Source organism: Dermacentor albipictus, chromosome 10 (assembly GCF_038994185.2).
Source record: "Dermacentor albipictus isolate Rhodes 1998 colony chromosome 10, USDA_Dalb.pri_finalv2, whole genome shotgun sequence".
Taxonomy (NCBI): Eukaryota; Metazoa; Arthropoda; class Arachnida; order Ixodida; family Ixodidae; genus Dermacentor; species Dermacentor albipictus.
This window is the reverse complement of record NC_091830.1, coordinates 74,010,615-74,030,401: the sequence shown is the minus strand read 5'-3', so window position 1 is coordinate 74,030,401 and position 19,787 is coordinate 74,010,615. Positions and strand designations below refer to the sequence as shown.

Below are 19,787 nucleotides of genomic sequence, written 5' to 3'. Positions count from 1 at the left end.
CACCATTGCCGCAAGCACTGGTCGTCGCCTCCTCGGTGGTCGTCTCCGAGTCACTACCGCCAAGTGCCAGACGATCGTACTTTCTCGCCCTATACGCCGACTAGGAACCTCAATGCCGACAGTGCTCCACCAAGATCCAGTCGCTCCCCGTCACCGCAAGGTCGTGGGTCCCGTTCGCCTTTCGTTCACCGCTCTTCGTCCCCTTCTGCAACCGGTCGCTTCGCTTCGGGAAACGAGGCGGTGTAGCTTCCGGAAGTGAAGCTGCAACTCCGACCCGGCCCACAAATCCTCTGTTGAACCTGCCTACATGTGGAAACCTATGGGACATTAAAGTTGATCGTGTTCCTGTTAGATCTATCGTTGACACAGGAGCGCAGCTTTCTGTTATGAGCGCTGCTCTCCGCCGAAGGCTCAAAAAGGTTCTGACACCCGCCGCACCGTGCACTGTGCGAGTCGCCGATGGGAGCACTTCACCTGTTCTTGGAATGTGCACAGCACGTGTGACCAGTGGGGGCCAATATGCCATCGTTCTATTTTTCGTCCTTGAACACTGTCCACACGGCCTAATTCTCGGCCTCGGCTTCCTTTCGAAACACTCTGCCCAAATTGACTGATCCGCAGGTGTTGTACAGTTGGATCTACCGCTTCCTGCCGACGCAACAACTTGTGTTTCACACTGCTTATGTTCTGCTGAGTTTCCAAGGCTGTCTCCACAGGCGGCTACTAATGTCCTCCTGACGCCCTGTACTCCCGTACCTGATGGCGAGTACGTCGTGTCACCGCTTACTCACGTGGTTTTGTCGCGCAATATTGCCCTACCGAGCACCTTAATCTGGATCCGCGAAAAGTGCGCTCTCGTGCCCATCCTCATTTTTGGATTTTCGTCGCATGTGCTGCCACACGGTATCGCCATAGCGCATATCAATCCTTCCGAAGAATTTGAGATTTCTTCTTTGACCTTTGAATCCTTCGTCAGTACCAACGGGCCTTTGTCACCCACTCCTCCGTTCCCTTCACCGTAACAATACCAAAGAACGAGGAAGAAAACGGTGACACTAGGAAGGAAGCGCACTCTCTCTTCAAGAAAATGGCCAAACTGGAGACTGCATTTATGGCGATTTTCTGGAGTGAAATCTTGGAGCGTTTTGACAAAACGAGCTTAGCACTTCAGAAACGAGGACTAGATATTTCAACTGCTGTAGGCCTGCTGAGCTCTCTAGAAGGCTTTGTTAATACTTTGCGACGTCTCTGATACCTTCGAAGAGAGAGAACGTGCCGTAAGTACCAATCAATGTTATCAGGATGAGGGCAAACGCATTGTTTCGAGTAAGCGCCTGGTCGGAAAAAAAGCGATAGTGCGCTACAAGGTAGAAAAAAGCTTATCGTAGTGGTGGTGGGCAACCAAAAACAAAATGACTTCCTACAACGAGATTGTGAAGTGGTACAGACTAGAGCGAAGGGCTATGCCGCCACCTCATCCGGGCTTGACCCGTAAAAGAGGGGTTCAATATTGACAACTTCAAACGGGGTCGTTATTCACCCTGGCGCTGCTGAGGCACGTGTGTCCAAGTGTTTATATAAGTGACCTGTGTTGTGTGTGCCAAAAGGAAAGAGCCACTGCAGCTCACATTCTTTGGGACTGTGCTCAATATCCGCACGAAGCTGCAACGATAGCAACGATCCCGCCGCGGCTCGAGGCCGCAATAAGGTGCTATGATAAGGATGTCCAAGCCCAGGCCGTCCAGCAGATCTCGGCGGCCCTCGAAAGGCAACGACCGAGTGAAACCGGAGGGAGGCTGCCACCTCAAAAGAGGGGCAGGCGTGGTCGCCCAAAGGAAGTAGTGCGGCCGCGGCCGAATAAGAGGCGCCACACGCCGCGAAGACGTCATGGCCGCGTCACGATGACGCCTCCCTAACAGCGGAAGGCTAACCACTCTGCAGGCATCCATAACAAAGCTTCTTCACTCATCGTAGAGACCTACAGTGTTGTACTTGACAGTCTAGGCTCGGCTTTTCGAGTGCGAAAGGCTTCCTACACTGAACTCTGCGAAAGGTTCGGGTTCTTAAATTTGCTGACAGAAGTTTAGAGCAAGGTCTCTTTGGTACAGCAGGCTGAGAAGTAGGTGAAAACATTCAAAAATGATTTGGAGCCAGCATTTCCCGCTGCAATCGTTCAGTTTGCGAACTTTTTGCACAACTCTGTGTGCCAGGACACGAGTCCCCTGCGAATAATGAAGTTGCTACACGAAAAGAAGCTTATTGATGTGTTTCCGAACCTTTCTATTGCTTTGCGAATGTACTTAAGCATATCCAGGCCAAACTGTGAGACCGAACAATCATTTTCCAAGTTGTCGCTCATAAAAAATTGCCTTCGTTCGAGCCTCCTTGACGACAAGGTGAACTCGCTTGCTATCATGACCATTGAAAGTGACCTCCTCCACGATTTATCCTTCAAGCAGGCTATATCTGATTTCGCCAAAGCAAAGGCGCGAAAGGTGCCATTTTAAGAGACGACTGTTTGCGCTATACATGAATAGTTTCAATAAGTTCATTGTGTTGCCTCCCAGCTTCCCCGTCGCCAATGAAAAGCTGCGCAGTGTAATTCAAGATATGCAAATCTTCGTTGTTCCTCTCTTGTTTGTTCTTCTTGTGATATTAAGCGTCCTTATATAGAACTCTATTTATCTTGTTTTTTATAGTGCCACATTTATTTGGTGTCGTCCTTGCTTGTCTTACTTTTAACGAAAATATTTTAAATAAAGTTTTCTAATTACAGTTGGTCATTTTCGTCTGTATTCTAGTGAATTTTTATGGTGTTTTTATTGCCTTGGGTATTGTATGCGACAGGGGCGGGTCAGTATAGGAAAAGGGGGGCTGCATGGGCATTAGCCCAGGGCCCCCATTTTTCTTAATCCGGCCCTGTCACAAGGCCACGATATGGTATCAGTGTATGTCTATAGAATGAGGAATTTTTTCATTAGACATTACACTTCCAAATTGAATTTATATTTCACAGCAGAAGTGCAGGGTACCCGATCTGTAGACATTGCATTAGCTTCCCGCAGAAAAGACATACCACTTGCTGGTGACTTCAGTTCTCACCATGCGTCTTGAGAGTTTAAAAAATATTTGCATAGAAAACGCCTGTGGGAATACACTCTTGGTAATAATCTTTCTTCACTAAATTCAGAGGATGCTGCGTTTGTTTGTGGCGGATCTCAATCAGCCATAGATCTCACTTTTTCCAGCTCGTCTTTAACTATATCCTCGTGGAATATTATACACTCTGCTACAAGCAGCGACCACATTCCAGTTATGTTAAGACTGATTTTACTGGGTTATCTTTCAAAAGAAAAATAACACATTTGTAAATTAGAGCAATTTTCAAAAGACTTGAAGTTTACGATGCTTTTACGTGCGAGTGTGCAAGATGATATTCGGGCTATGAGCCTATGTGGCAGTTTTCCAACGTTCCTTGAAGAATGCAGCTTTCATTTTACCCTCTGGCACAGGTAAATTTTTCAGTACGTGGTGGAATTCAGTGTGCACGTGGGCTCACCGAAAACGAAACGCTGACTGGAAGAAACTTCCTTGTATATAATGTGCAGACCAGAAGTACATGTTGCTGGGCTACTCGGTTAATAGTGCTGAGTAGACCATAAAATGATCGCTTTGGCGAAAACAAGGAAGAACGGAAGGAACCAAAGGGAGCGCCAACTTTCGACTGTTTATTCTGTATTCTATAGCGTGCAATTTATACACGCAGGCGGATCCGCAACACACAAAACAGCTTTAATTGCACTACACCCTAATCACAGCCGGCTATGAAAAAAACTTTCTTTCTGCATGCAAACAAAAAAAGTGATCTGTCCCTAATACAAGATGAACGTCGCTCTTTAATGTTAAACACCTCCAACAATTCACGTGCCGTGGTGTCCCTGCTTCTTCCAAGAAACCGTATCTTGCTGTATCTTGCTATCTTCTACTGTGTTGCGGTAAGATACATGTCGGCCAGACTGGGCAATGCTTAAATGAGCATGCGCGGGAACATGAGCTGTCACTGAAAGGTAAAGACGGAGCACATTTGCCTAAGCACTGAAAGTCATATCCGTGTGAGCCACGACTGGACAAGATACGGATACTTGTAAGAAGCCGGGACACCACGGCACATGAATGATTAGAGGCGTTTCATACTAAACAGCGAGGTTTGTCGTGTACTACCGACACATCAGCTTTAATTTTGCATGCAGAAAGTAGGTTTTTTTGATAGCCGTCTGTGATAGGGTGTTCTGTTTTATCCTATGTTATTAGCCCCGAGAAAGAGGAATGGCGCCCTCTGGCGAGTGACGTCACGGCCAGGACGCCGCTCGCTCCGGCTCGCTCGGCTGCCGCGCGCGCTCGTTCCCTTCTTGTATGCTTGGGGTATAGGTGGCTGGAGCCGTACGTATTGAAGAATAAGTCGGCTTCTTTCAGCTGCAATACCTTAACCACAGTTTCTTCTTCAAAAGCGTGTGAGTCGAGAAACTTTGCGACTTGGATATCGCAAGCTAAGTAGCGTTAAAGGGGTCTACAAGGTTTTGGAATGCATATATGCGCCGTGTCTATCGGTAAATTTTGACTAAAAAGAGAATATCTGCAAATTCAACGCGCGAAGTTGTGTATGATGCTTCGCTAAACACTTAACATTCCTTTAGTATTTAGCTATGAGAGGTATTGCATTTTACGTGGAAGAAAAATTTGGTAATTGGCGTCAACATGTTATCCGATATTAGAAAGACACTGCCCAGCGAAGCTGTCATCATTATTCCTATTACTCTGTTGTGTTGTTCTATTCAAATATGGCCATTCATTAATGCGTAAAAAAATAGTTAGGCGCGCATTTCTTATGAAAATGTTTGCTGCTACTTTCATCCCCCTCTGAAACAGGCCTCCAAAAAACGAATTGCTCATGGCTGCTAACACGGCGGCGTGTCATGTAGAGTATTTACATATTTAATTCACAAACACCATAGTAGCAATCACCTGAGAGAAAAGTTTCGTTGTTTAGATCGACAGCCACTCAATTGAAAGTGATGAAATGTATCATAGTGGCCCTCAGTAGCCTTTATCGACAATATGGCCCACCCCTGATCACGTAACGGTAGCAATCGACTGTCCGTATGGCGAGGCACGCTATGTTCGCGACACCCATCAGTTCACTTCAACTTCGAATTATAAAGCATTTTTTTACAGTGCCAACTGGAATGGCTAAAGTATTCTCGAGCTACTACTTCGCAGCTTAGATTGCCTACAAAAGGAAAATTCAAGCACCTTTTGTCTCACCATGTCTCGATCCAGCATTATTTAATTATACAAACGGATAACTATTCGCTTCGTCGGTACTTAAAAGAGAACCTTGCAGGCTAATTTAAGTTTGCTCCAATCCAATCGCAAACATTCATAAAGAAAGCACCACAAGCCTTGCATATACTTTCACTTGATTTCTGACCCTCCACAGGGGGAATTTCGATATCTTCAATATGTCCCATACTACTAGTCATTGACGCTTCGACTGCTTTCTGGCTACAGCTATGTGGTCCAGCAGGCATACTTCACTAAAAAAATTGGGCCGAGCAGCCTGTGTCAGTTTGCCAAACAGATTCGTCATGTATATTCCTTAAGCAACAAGCGCCAGTAAATTTCTCAAGTGAGTTTGATGTGATTTGATTTATTAATATCCGTTTACACACACACATGTACAGAGGAGTGGTAAATGGAGGTGGATGAGGGAAAAAAGCCGCACAGACGCGGCTTGAGGTAATCTCACCCTCTTAGGTACAATATGGCTGCATGGGGTAACACATCAAGCGCCATATAAATTACATCTATATAGTGGCCATAAAACATTGCAGTTATACAATATATGAAAGCACAGTGAAATATTTCCACGATAACAATGCAAAACACACTGCTGCATTGAAATAAATAAATGATATTCACTTGGTAACATAGACAAAAAAAGAGGAACATAACATGCATTATTAATCATTAACAAACGCGCTCTAAAGAGGTGAGTTGAACGTGTAGCACGGAAAAGGGAATATATATTGGTACATTCCTATTTGTACTCTGTAAATAGCTGTAAGCCTTCATTAATTTTACTTCAAATTTCCGCTGCTTAAAAAAAATAAACACGTGAAGAACCGCCTAATGTTGACAAGCAGTTAAAGAAGCAAGTGAGGCGTGTAGAATCTAAGCTCCAGTATTAGTTAAGTCACCGTGCTACTGCCGAGCGTTTCTGTGAGGAAATGCAAAAATTCAATATTATACCATGAACTACTCGTCGTGAGCAAACCTGTTTTAGCGGAATAAAATCAACGTAACTGCTGTAGTAGTCATATATAGCCAGCTTTGTGACATACTTGTTGCACCGCGGCAGGTATGGTATCATAACTGGATTCCTATAGGCTATGCTTTTGCGATTGTCTATCCGCGTATGAAAAACCCGCAATGGGCTGGTCTGCGTCGCTTCGGCTGGCACTGTAGCGTTGCCTTCGAGAGCTGCATTGTTGTATAAGAAATTAGCTCTTTGAATAAATGTTCGCAAAGGAAGGCGTCATAAAAATTACCGACGATTACGTTACTTCCTAATGCGAAATTTGAGCGCAGCAAATAAGCTGTTTCACCTTTTCGATAGATTGAGGCAAAGAAATCGAGCAACACATGTATGCGCTATCACAGAATTTTTTTTTTATTTTTCACACGTATTCCTTTAACAAAGACTCCATTAACAGTTCTTGACAGTCATGAAGGAAGCTTTGTGGTCGGAGAAATAGACTGATATATGTTCGACTTGGTACACCAATGCTTGATTCTCAAAGACGAGATCTATACAAGTGCCTCGCGAGGTTGTCACAGCCGTGGGACGCGTTACGAGCGAGAGGAACGGGATGTTCTCCCGCATAAGTGTTAGGAAATTGCTGTTTGTCTTTATGTCAACATTAAAGTCCCCCACTACTAACATCGGTGTGGATCGATGGACGGTTAATGCGAGTTGCAGGAAGTGCACGACGTCTTTCGTGAGTGCGGTAGCGGACTCACGAAAGCGGTATCAGTCGGTCGCTGCTAGCGCTGGGGGGATGAAAGGGGGGCGGAGCTGGTTATGAGGCCGACGACAACGCGAAACCCAGGAACGGACGCCAAAGAGCCATTTGTGTAGCCAGCCCTCCTCCACAGTCTCTCCTCCTCCCTTCCATCATCCTCCCTCGCCCGGAGAGCCGACAGCGCGCATGCGCGGCGGCGGAGCAGCGGCGCATGCGCGGCGGCGGAGCGCGGCGGCGGAGGCGAGCTGGTTACGAGGCCGACGCCGACGACGACGACGCCGACGACGACGCGAAACCCAGGAACGGACGCCAAAGAGCTGCGCTCTAAAATATATTTGAGACGACCACCATAAGTATACAAGCAGAGAGAACGAGGGCGAACAAACGAAAACACCGCAGAAAGCGCCCGTACAACGCACGAACTGTAGCAGACGACAGGCGCGAGTCCCCTCCCTGACGTCACGCGAGCGGCGCTCGCAGCGCCGCTCGTGTTCGTTCTCGGGGCTAATAGAACACTGCCCTCACGACCTAATCCTGGGACTTACTTTCAGCATGCTCTGCCTTGACGGACTGCCCTGCTGGTGTTAATTGTACAACGCGCTTTACCTGTTGCCATTGATCGTCCCGATAGTACTTCAATCCGGCTACCTTTCACAGAGCATATTCGCCTCCCGTATCTTGCCGTTAGCAAAATATGTGTTTCGCTCGTTCCACCTATACCAAGACGGTAACTACATCGTATCCCTAACTCCAGGTGTCCTGCTCTCGCACAACGTTGCATCTCCTAACATCATCGTCGCCATTACGCACAGCACCTGTCCTGTCTTCCCCTTTGTGAACTTTGGACTTTCTGCAGAAGTGCTCCCGCGCAGCATGGCACTAGCGTAAGTCACGCTGGCCCGTAACTACCATATTTCGGCATTAGCTTGTGAGAGTTCATGCAACTCTTGCTTTGCATCCTGCCCTTTCAGACTTGAATGCCTCTAAAGAAAGTGATTGCTCTCAAGCTTCCACCCCAGAGTCACCACGAACTACGTTACCTCCTTGCCAAGTAACGGGACATACTCGACCTTAGGGACCTTTACTTTCTCTAGGGCAAATGGTTATTCTGAAGCATATAATTACCACCGGTGATGCTAGCCCGGTCCACCGGTGTTCTTACCATATCTCGCCTTCTGAGCGACACATCATGCAGCACTGAACTTGCATGCAGCCTATGAGCATCCCCTGTTGTACTCGATAAAAAAGAACAACACAACAGCTGGCGATTTTGCATGGGTTATCGGCGCCTCAACAATATAACAAGAGGGACGTCTGGACTGCCTCCAGGGAGCACAATATTTCTCGTCCATTGACCTTCGGTCCGGGTACTGGCTATTTGCCATCGATAACATGAACCGCGAGAAGACGCCTTTTATTACTTCCGATAGCCTTTATCAGTCGAGGTGATACATTTCTGTTTATGAAATGTCCCGGCCATATTTGAACGAATGATGGACGCCCTGATACACGGCTTCAAGGGTCTGCTTCTGCTACTTGGATGATGTGATAGTTTGTCTACGGCTTTTGCGATGCACCTCAAACGTCTCTCGACAATCCTACTTGTTTTCTGTTAGACGATGCTACAACCAACGTCCTCCAAATTCCATTTGGTCGTCGTGAAATTTCTGCGCTAAAACCGCTTGTCGATTCTTCTGGTGTCCACCTTCATCACGATAAAATAAATGGAGGGCTTTCCCGTGCCAACGCACGCCAATAACGCTCACAACTGTCCTACTTCCATCCATTTCCGGGCCCTCTTACGTTTCGCTCCCTCTTGCTCAGCTCCTCAAGAAAGACGTTATTTTCATTTTGTGCCTTGCGCAAGCTGATTTTTTCATCGAGCTGATACGGCTGCTTATCTCCCCGCCCATTTTCCTACACTTTGATGTGTCAGCTCCAACAGAAGTCCATGCGGATGCTAGTGCCCACGGTATTAGAGTTATCCTGGCCCAGAAACAACAAGGGCGAGAACGTGTTATTGCCTACGCCAGCCTCCGTCTTTCCCCTACTGAGCGCAAGTATTGTGTTAACGAACGCGAGTGCCTGGTTCTCGTTTTAGTTGGTATCTTCCGCCCCTAGTTCTACGACCCGCCATTCCCATTCATCACTGATGACCACGCTCTGTGGTGGCTTTCGTCCCCGAAAGATCCTTCTGGGTGCGTTGGCTACTAGGCTTTCCACTTTCAAGAATTCAATTACTCAGTAACTGATGTCACGTACGAAATCACTCCTCTTGGCCCCTGCGTGGCTCAGCCTCCCTCAGACGTAGTCCACGTTGCGCGTCTTAAGCCGTATCACTCGACCATCTTCTAACCAGCACGGGCTTGGTGCTTCCGCCATCGGGGATCATGTGACAGGCTGACGAAGACACGATTAAAATTAGAAAAAGATGGTGATTTTGTACTTCGCGAGTTAACTGCCATCTTGTCAGCCGCTACAGTCTGTAAATATGTAAGTTTATTTCGTCCTTCACGAGCAGCGGTCAGGGCATTTGCGTCCGGATCGGTATCAGCTGAAGTAACTCGCATTTCAGGTCATAAAGATATTTCTCTTCACACAATCACCTGGTTTCCGGCTCACCTTGAATCATATCTGCCCTCCATGTGATCATTTTTGTCTCCGGCTTTTCCGATGCACTTCAAACCTCTAGCGACGTAGCTATTTGTTTTCTGTCAGGCGGGGCTACTACAACTTGCTTCATCCCGCTGCTTGCCTCCCCTCCAATTTCCCTCACTTTGATGCGTCAGCTCCAACAGAAGTCCATTCGTATGCTGGTGCCCACCGTGTAAGAGCTATCTTGGCCCGGATACAAGAACGAGAGCATGTTATTGACTGCGCCAGCCTCCTCCTTTCTCCTGCTGAGCGCAAGTATTCTATAAACGAACGCGAGTGTATGGTTCTCGTTTGGGCAGTGGGTAAGTTCCGCTCCTATTTCTATGACCGGCAGAACGCATTCATCCCTGATCACATGAACGAGATCGCCCACGTCCGAGCACTCGAACATACCACGCTGGGCAGCTTGGGGGATCTTCGGACTCCGATCTAGCGGTCTTTAGGGACGCTCTCCGGACTTTCAATGAGGTCGTCAAACATTAGGATGGTCTTCCCCATTCCTCATAAGAAGCTCTCTAGAGCACAGGCATCTACTCTTCGCATGCTTCATACTAGGTCATATCCTAGCCTTCATTGCCACAGCCATTTTATCGAAGGCCTTCATCTAACATGCCCCGATTGTGACGCCATTTGTAGGTTAGATCATAACCTCTGGCAGTGCCCCTCATTACAAGGTCCTCAACGCACAACCGAAGAGGAATGGAGCTTCATGCTCAGGAGCTCAGACCTTCTACGCCAACTGTGGGCCATCCAAAAGGCCCACGAATCGGCGGTGAGGCTTGGCCTGCCCGTCCCTACGTGGGAACGGCCTGCTGCTCAAACGCCTTGAGCAGTAGAGTACCTCAGGACCTAATTAAAATTCTCTGTCCGTCCGTCCGTCTCTCTGTCTCTCTGTCCACCTGTCTTTCCTTCTCTTTTGCCGGTAAGGACACTACAAATAAATAAATAAATAAATAAATAAATAAATAAATAGATAGATGCTTTGTAGAAAGTAAATTGTACAGAAATGTGCGCCTGACAAAATCATCTGTTTGGCTTGTATGGCAATGCCCGGTGCCTGCGCAAGTCCAAAGCGCGTATGTCATATGCACATTACATTGTGCAACATGTAAATCATGGGGTAATAACAAGAAAACCTGCTCAACCTATGGCATCTATTATGCGGTAGCCCCAATGGCTTGCCGGAGGCACTTCCAAATGATTAAGGCCATTTAAAAATCGCACAGCCTTCCTTGTCCGGCCTAAAACAATGAATATTGAGAACTGATGACTGCAAAACTGTGGAATGGCCGCCATTACCTTAGTTTGAAAGTGTCATGCCACAAATATACAGGAAAAAAATTGTGCAGATCCCATGTACTGCGGGAATCGATATCATGCGAAGCATTATGCAGGTGCATTGGTATCCAGCATTGTAGGGGTTCCGCAAACCATTACCAGGCGAACCAATATGTTTACGTAGATTGAGTAGTTGTGCGTGTGGGTCACGAGCATACGTGCGTGTTACAACAGCAGCACAGTGACCACCACGTCGTAGGCAATCGCTTGGCAGCAAAGACATTGAATCTTCACTGGTCATTCGACGCAAGCTTACGACAAGACGACTGTCTGGTACTACCTGGGTAGTGGAAGGAGCACAAGAGAAACACGGATTCTGATGTCATCAACTACGTGCTATGGAATCATACGTACTTATGGCTATGTGAAGTGCTGATGTTAAAACGACGATGTCATTTGTACTCCAACAAAGAAATAAAAAAAAATGATTGCCTTGGGCGACCATCAGGTTTGTGTGGCGTCGAACATTGTCTCCGTAGCGTAAACAGCTACGAGGAAAGTGCCGGGGAGTGTAGACCGATCCTCGAGATAGTGCAATATGACACGGCACCTCAAAGCGCGTACTGTCACGATGAACGAAGACGCTAAGGTGGTACGTGGCGCACGCGCAAAGTGTTTCAGTGAGTTTTGAGGCAACTACTACTACTACTACTACTACTACTACTACTACTACTACTACTGGCTGCCCTTAGAGCGAGAATACGCGTGCTGTCGTGGACCTGTGGTTAGCACACAGCACTACTGTGTTCCACGGCAAAGTTCGATTCCAGCATCGATCATATACTTTTGTTGAAGCGAGGACAGACAACAACCTATATACAAAGAATGCTTCGTGATAATAGTAGCAGAACTTAAGATGCAAATACTTCACAATGATGATCTGATCACTCCGAAGCGCATGACACTCACTTTGGCGGCACTGCCATGTTTGATGTCTTTCTGGCGCGTCTTCCGTTGTCTGGATGCTCTTCGCAGGCCAACGAGCTGTGCAATCATTGTACGCGGAACAATTGTTCACACAGCCGTCCGCCGTATGCATACAGCATGAACAGGCCCTGCTTTACCACAATATATGACTCTGGTGACGTATTTTTCTAATATCGCTGATAAAAATGTTTACGTTTGTAAAGTGACGCCTCGTGAGGCAAGTCATTTAACACCACAGGCGCAGAAGACATTAGACGTTTCCCACATCTTCTGCTAATAGGGGTTCAACGAAACGCTGTCTTGAACTAAATACACTGTTGCGTGAAGCATGCGGACAGGCTTATAGGCGATACACAATTGCTTAGAACATCAATTCTAAACTTTATATTTGAAGCAATTTAGTACAGCCCTTTGTAAAAAAACCATCGCATCAGCAACTTTCTCAATAGTCCTACCATAGTACACAAAACTGGGTGTTGCTAACCCGAGTTTCATTTTCTTTTTCAAGAGGAGAACGAAGATAATTGCAACAAATACTTTATCACGGTACACTGCAGGCTTGAGCAAAAGCAATGCTAACCAACTCGGACCGGGCAGAATGTCTTAAACAAGAACAAGATTCATGCGCGTTAAGGTAGTTTTACGCGTACAGGCGATGGATGATTCTTACGTGACAAGCGGGAATAAAAGCGTACCGAGATATTTCTCACTGGGAACATATTCGGCCACTCAGCCTAGCCAAAGGCCACGCTCTCATAAATTGTCTATCAGTCTTCAATCGATCAGTGCAATATTCTAAAGCTACGCCCCCCCCCCCTCCCACACATTCCACATTCTAGTGCAGTATGACGTGGCCCAGGAGAGTCGAAATCAAGAACGGAACACTTGCGATCCCATATACCACGATTGTGAACACGTTCCAAGAATATGGCACTGGCTACGCAGGTAGCTATAGTGGCGCACAGAGTTTTATTCAAACAGATAGATATCTTTATGAAATTGTTGCGATAGCGCCGCCGATTCTTTACTATCCGCAAACCGAAGGGTAAGGAAGTTGGCCATATAGGGAAAAAGCGGTTACTCATTCACACGACGTCCTGTTGCCTTGGCTGGCAACAGAGGCTGGCACCACAACAAATGCTAGCATGCCGTCCAATGTGTGAAATTCCTCGACATTTATTGAAAAAGAAAGAAAAGGCGTTGGGGCGCTTTTCGACCTCCCTAGCTGGAGCGACGGCTAGTCGCAGGGAAAGGGGTCCCTAACCCGGCGCGTGAACAATATTTGGGCGGGTGAGGGGGTGGTGCCCTTGATGAAGCGTCCCATATACTTGGGGCTGTGGCGCACCAGGTACAGCGTGAAGCGCTCAGCCACCGTCTCCTTTCTGTCCGTCTTATGGACTTTCTTCTGCGCCGGCAGGTCGGAGTGCTTGATGGCCTCGTGGTAGGCGCGGAAGTAGAGAGCCTCCCGAGGACCCCAGTGCGCGCACGGAAGCAGAGACAGGTTCACGTCCTGCGCGATTGAAAAGCGACGCTTCATTTGCGAATCTTCCCAGACATTGCTGTCTGTGGCTGGTGCCGCCATCTATTGTCGAGTGTCTCAAACCCTGAACAGTACCCGTATAACGAATACAGGTGATATGACCGGCAAAGATATGATTAGTCTTCACTACTCCTACACATGTGCCGCTGACTCGCTCTTTGTGCTACGGTATAGGGCAGTGAAACAACGAACGATATTCAAATATGCTATGATATAGTATAGGACTTCGGGAGCACAATTTTCTTGATTAACAAATATTTCTGTGCCTTTCCCCCGAAGTATGTCGTGTCTACTTGCCCGCGTTCTTGTGGAGTAAGTTGACAGACCCTTGAGGCACACAGGTACTGGAGACACACAGCAAAAAAGTGGGCCCATCCTGGCGACGGTATCATCGACCGTCTCGTCAGTGACGTGGTTCACGTGATGGACGCCACCACGCCTTGTCATGCAGACACGCTAATCATCATGATTCAAAATACGGTACTCGAGGGGAATATGGCCTGACAGCATTTAATTATTTACCGGTTCACAAAAGCTTCGCTTCATGGAGATTCCAACATGTGCGTCCGGTCTGCATTTTTGTTTCCTCTCAAAATTGCGTATGAATGCTGTTTTTTTAGTGGGCACCACCATGGATGGGTGGATGGATGGATGATATGAGCGTTCCCTTCTTTGGAACGGGGTGGTGGGTTGCGCCCCCAATCTCTTGCTAATATGCTGCCTAATGTCCTACCTAGGCTAAACAATACAAATGAAAAAAACACTATATATATATATATATATATATATATATATATATATATATATATATATATATATATATATATATATATATATATATATATATATATATAATTTCAATAGAAAGGCGAAAATTGCTACTGTAGGACCATGGTTTACAATACCAGCTTTTTTTTTCACTTCACCAAAGTAGTTAAAACATGCCTACGACACACACCGCAATTCTGCTTTTCGGGCTGCACTACCAAACTAGGCAGATATTCCTTGCACAAGAGAGAAAACTGCCTAACTGATTAATTATTTATTTATCGAACTTTTCCATCTTCAATTTAGGGCCCATATTCATGATCATCATCATCATCATCATAACTAGACTGATGATGATGATGATAATTGCAATTAACAAATTGCGATGAGTGACTTCTCGTGGCACATTCACTTGCAACGAATGTTCAAATTAACACCAGTTTTGAGATAGTCGCCACTAACCCTTTAATAAAAACTTCCCTTACTCCTTACACAAGACATTTTATTGCAATGGAGCTAAGAATAATTGGGAACGGAATAGGTCTCGTCGCACATATTGAAGGCGCATATCTCGAAATTGGTATCACCCTCAATATTTATATATGAAAGGCATACAGTTGGTAGCAAACTCCACGGCTAAATATCTTAAGTTTGCTTCATGAGCCGTAAAGTAATGAGGTTGAATGTTTATCAGCAAAATCTCATTATTCATTCTGTAGTATGATGATTTATTATAAGGCACTAGGCACAGTCTAGTTGCACTGGCAGTAGACGAACGCCGATCGCGCGCACAGCCGACACAAGAGCGCCTTCTTCATCTTTCTCTTCACCACAATGGCCCCCGGGAGAGAAGAGGAGCCATCCTGGTGACTTCGGCGTATAGTAGGATGAGGGGGTCATAGTACGGCTTAAGTCGGTTGACATGAACCGTGTCCCGCCCGCGATGCCTATGGTCGGGTGAAGGCGTCCCAGGTTATACAACGTAGGTGACAGCGGAGGTACGGTCTATGACGCGGTAGGGGCCATCATAGCGTGCAAGGAGTTTCGTCGAAAGGCCAGGGCTGTGAGGCGGGACCCAAAAGCAAACAAGGGAACGAGTCGGGAAAACTGGTGTAAGCGCGCCACTGTCACGCCGCAGCTTTTGACGATCTTGAGCAGCGGTCGTAAGGGTTCGCGCGAGCTGCCTACAGTGCTCGGTGTATTTGGCGGCTTCAGACACAGGCGTGCATTCGGAAGCGTCGGGTCGGTATGGGAGCAGTGTGTCCATAGTACACGAGGGCTCTCGTCCATACAGCAGAGAAAAGGGAGAAAATCCGGTGGTAGCTTGTGTGGCCGTATTATAGGCATACGTGACGAACGGCAAAACAGTGTCCCGGTGACTGTGATCCGAGGCGACGTACATAGTCAACATGTCACCGAGTGTGCGGTTGAACCGCTCTGTCAAGCCGTTCGTTTGCGGGTGGTAGGCTGTAGACTTGCGGTGAACGATGCTGCACGCAGCGAGAAGGGCTTGGATAACTTCTGACAAGAAAACACGTCCCCTGTCGCTGAGCAGTTCGCGTTGTGCGCCATGTCGAAGAACGAAGTTCCGCAAGATGAAGAACGCAACTTCGCGCGCAGAGGCTGCCGGGAGTGCGGCAGTCTGGGCGTAGCGCGTCAAGTGGTCGACACCTACAATTATCCATCGGTTACCCGAGGAACTGCAGGGAAGTGGCCGGTATAGGTCTATGCCGACGCGATCGAAGGGCCGAGCCGGGCAGGGCAGCGGCTGTAGCTCACCAGGAGGGCACTGTGGAATTTTACGCCGTTGGCACGCCGTGCAAGCGCGTACGTAGTGGCGCACGAAGTGATACATGCCGTGCCAGTAGAAACGCTGCCTTAGCCGGGTGCACGTTTTCAGGACAACGGCGCGACCATTATCAGGAGAAGCATGAAAATAAGTGCATATGTCAGAACGCATGTGTCGTGGTATCACTAGGTGCCATTTGCGACAATCAGGCAAATAATTTCTGCGGTAAAGGACATTGTCGCGGACAGTAAAGTGAACGGCTTGGCGACGAAGTGTTCGAGAAGAGGGTGTGGTGGATGGGTCGTGGAGGAAATTCAGCATAGTTTAAAGCAGGGGATCCTTACGCTGTATCAGCGACGTTGAAGGCTGACATGGATGCGAAAAGCGGAGACACTGAAGCCACATCACAAGGTAGCGGTGATCGGGGAAGCACATCGGCGTCAGAGTGCTTTCTGCCCGATCGGTAGACAAGGCGGATATGATATTCTTGTAAGCGGAGTGCCCATCGGCCTAGACGACCTGACGGATCCTTCAACGAAGACAGCCAGCAAAGTGAATGGTGGTCGGTGACAATGTCAAAAGGGCGACTATATAGGTATGGACGAAATTTGACGAGCGCCCAAATAATGGCCAAGCACTCCTTTCTGTTACTGAGTAGTTGGCTTCTGCCTTCTTTAAAGTGCGGCTCGCATATATATGATTATATAATTCAACTCACCTAGAAAATAATACCCCCTCTAGGAATATACTCCAACTATGGAGAAAAATTCTGCTACATGCCATAGGCGATCTTACTGTATCTCCCGTTAACTTTGAATGCACCTTATACACAGCCAAACACGATTACGGCTTTCCAGATTTATTGTGAATCTACAGAGAACTGTGCATCGTTCGTCGTCACAGTGCAAAGCGTGGTGACTTCACCACGTGCATTCAAGATGATCGTTATATAGAAAGACTTACTGGACTGCTCGATGATCCGGGGAATTACAATCTTTTTTTACAGCTACGCTGTTAGCCTCTAGTTGGTTGGGACTTTTCGTGGCGTGCTTACTAAAAAAACGGCAACTGCAAAGGGGGGTCTGTGTTCCGGTTTCCGTGTAACATAGATATGTTTTCTTGTATGTGCAGAGCCAGATGACGATGGCCCCGATGGCCATCGATGGCCTCGTATTCGATGGCCCCGTATTCGAGCGCTCTACCTATTCGTTTTTACGCACTCGTACGATGCAGGCCGCGTGGCGTTGTTGCCGTCGCCGTGACTTTAGCACAGCTTTTCCTTTTCTCTTTTTTGCTTTTATGCCTGATAAATAAGGAGAAATCGCTCAGGCAGTAAAAAATATATTTTGTGTTTACGGCTCACTCGGACTCAAACGCACCAAAATTCCACTTGCTCAAACTAACGAAAATTCCAATAAGAGAGAGATAGAGAGATCAACTTTAGTTTAGCCGAGCGAACTCAGACTCCGCCTCACGAGGTGGTCTGAGCAAGTGACTTTACTCATGAGGGTGTTGTCCGACCTATAGTTGACAGATCCCTCTCGCTCCCAATGTCTTGTGCGCTCTCCTACATGACCATTGCACGATCTGTTATCAACTTAATGAAGTCTTGGTTCTTACTAGCTCCATTTTCTTCAAGCCTTCAGCGTACAGCCTATCCACTGCATAGAAAAAATATCTGTACAAGCATTACTGTAGAAACTCCCTAGTGAGACTTGTCGGAGAGCGCGTAAGCATTTGTTCCCGTCTCTCATCATCATATTCGTGAGCCTATTTTATGTCCACTGCAGTACGAAGGCATATCCCTGTGATTTCCAATTACCCCTGTCCTGCGCCAACCGATGTTAAATTCCGCATGCGAATTTCCTAATCTCATCCCCCCACCTAGTTTTCTGCCGTCCTCGGCTGCGCTTCCCTTCTCTTGGTGCCAATTCTGCAACTCTAATGATCCACCTGTTATCTATCCTACACATTACCTGGCCTTCCCAGATCCACTTTTCTCTCTTGATGTCAATTATAATATCGGCTGTTCCCGTTTGCTCTCGAATCAACACCGCTCTCCTCCTGTCTCTTAACGTTTCGCCTAGCATTCTTCGTTCCATCGCTCTTTGCGCGGTCTTTAACTTGTTCTCGAGCTTCTTTGCCCACCTCCAAGCTTCTGCCCATAGCCACAATCCTAAATCTCAGTAGTCATAGGTAGTCATAAGGTACCCTGATATATAGCCCTACAGAACCTCATACATATCTATAGCGCATCGTGTCACGCATTACAGACATACGGATGGACTGATCTGCCTCTTAATTAGGTCGCCTTACAATTCTCAAGCGTTAAAATGTGTTGGTGAGGTCAATTCTATGCAGGGCACCTCATTGCCTCAGTTCAGACTCAAAACTCGAACGAAACGGGCGCCATTACGCGCGTGTGGCCCGGTTACCAGGTTGTTCTCCAGGAGCCACGTGATGAGCAGGACTGGGATGCCGGCCAGCGAGCCGATGAGCAGGAACTGGCACGCCAGCTTCGCCTGCACGTCGTAGTGGACCTCCAGCTCATTGAAGAAGTCCTGGAGGGTGACGAACGTCGCCACCAGGACTCCGAGCAGAGCGCATGGCGTCCACAGGCTCCAGCAGCGGATCCAGTAACGGCTCAGCATGCCCTGTTCCATGAAATTCACATCGAACAGCAGCCTGTCGACGCCGTATCCCCAGACGAACGACAGCGTCTCCAAGCAGGCCACCAGCAGCACTGGAATCTGAGAGGGTACAGCGAAAACAAAACTTAAAACAATCTTTCTTTTCCGTGCTTTGCAGCAGCTGGCGATCTAAATACTCACGCAACCGAGATATAAAAACAAAAAGGAAAGGTAGAACAAGGACTAATAGTTATCCCACACAAAATATTGAATAAAAATACGACAGGATAAACAGGTGCGTAATGAGCAACGATACAACAGTAAGTATAAAATTTAGATAATGAGAAAATTTACACAAGGAGAAGAAAACGTTGGAAAAGACAGGATTGCAGTTGGAAAATAGGCTCAGTTAATCACGAATCAAGCAATCAAAGAATCAATTATTCATTTATTTATTGTGGCGTCCAAGAACAGCTAAGGAGCCTCCATACTGGTGCACTTAAAAAGTAATACGCTAAGCAAAATGTACAGAGAAGATGAATGTGGTCAACAAAAAAAAAGGAGGCAGACAAACAAGTAGGAAAAATGAAAACGACGATGCGGGCGTAAAGGGTACTGAACTGTGCAAGATCATTATTCTATTTTTCTGCACACACCGAAAACAATAGCAATGAACTTACAAGTGTATCAATATGGGCAAAATTCCTATTACGTGTTTTTTTTTTTTTTTGAAGATGAGCCATACGACAGCGACTTCTGCAACAAGACCAGGCAGAAAACGAAGAATGCTTACAGAAAATTGTGCATGATCGAGAATCTTTAGACAATGTCTCGTGCCATGAACCACTTATAAAAAAAGGTTTGGTGTAATACGTCTTGATGTTAGATGTACGAGTTGAGGTATATTGGAGACGACTAGGCTATGGTCGCCAGAACGTAATAGTGGCGCTTGAAAATATGTATTTATTTTTCTGGACGCCTTCAATGAGGCTAGAATTTGACTTCCACCTTTCGTCCATCACTACAGACGCACACTCTAGTAATGGAAATCCCGCAGT

At 46.9% G+C, this 19,787-nt stretch overlaps 1 protein-coding gene across 3 annotated transcripts in view; it reads right to left on the bottom strand.

Moving 5' to 3' along the window:
- Positions 1–13,153: 13,153 nt before the first annotated feature.
- The window catches only part of LOC135898945 (sodium-dependent nutrient amino acid transporter 1-like), a 64,475-nt gene continuing 57,841 nt past the window's right edge, over positions 13,154–19,787 (bottom strand). For all 3 annotated transcript variants that reach the window (XM_065428224.1, XM_065428218.1, XM_065428222.1), the window contains 2 exons: positions 18,535–18,849; positions 13,154–13,512 (listed from right to left, as the gene is read on the bottom strand). In XM_065428224.1, the coding sequence (XP_065284296.1) occupies positions 13,240–13,512; positions 18,535–18,849 (588 nt within the window). In that variant the 3' untranslated portion in view covers positions 13,154–13,239. The remainder of the gene's footprint in view (positions 13,513–18,534; positions 18,850–19,787) is intronic.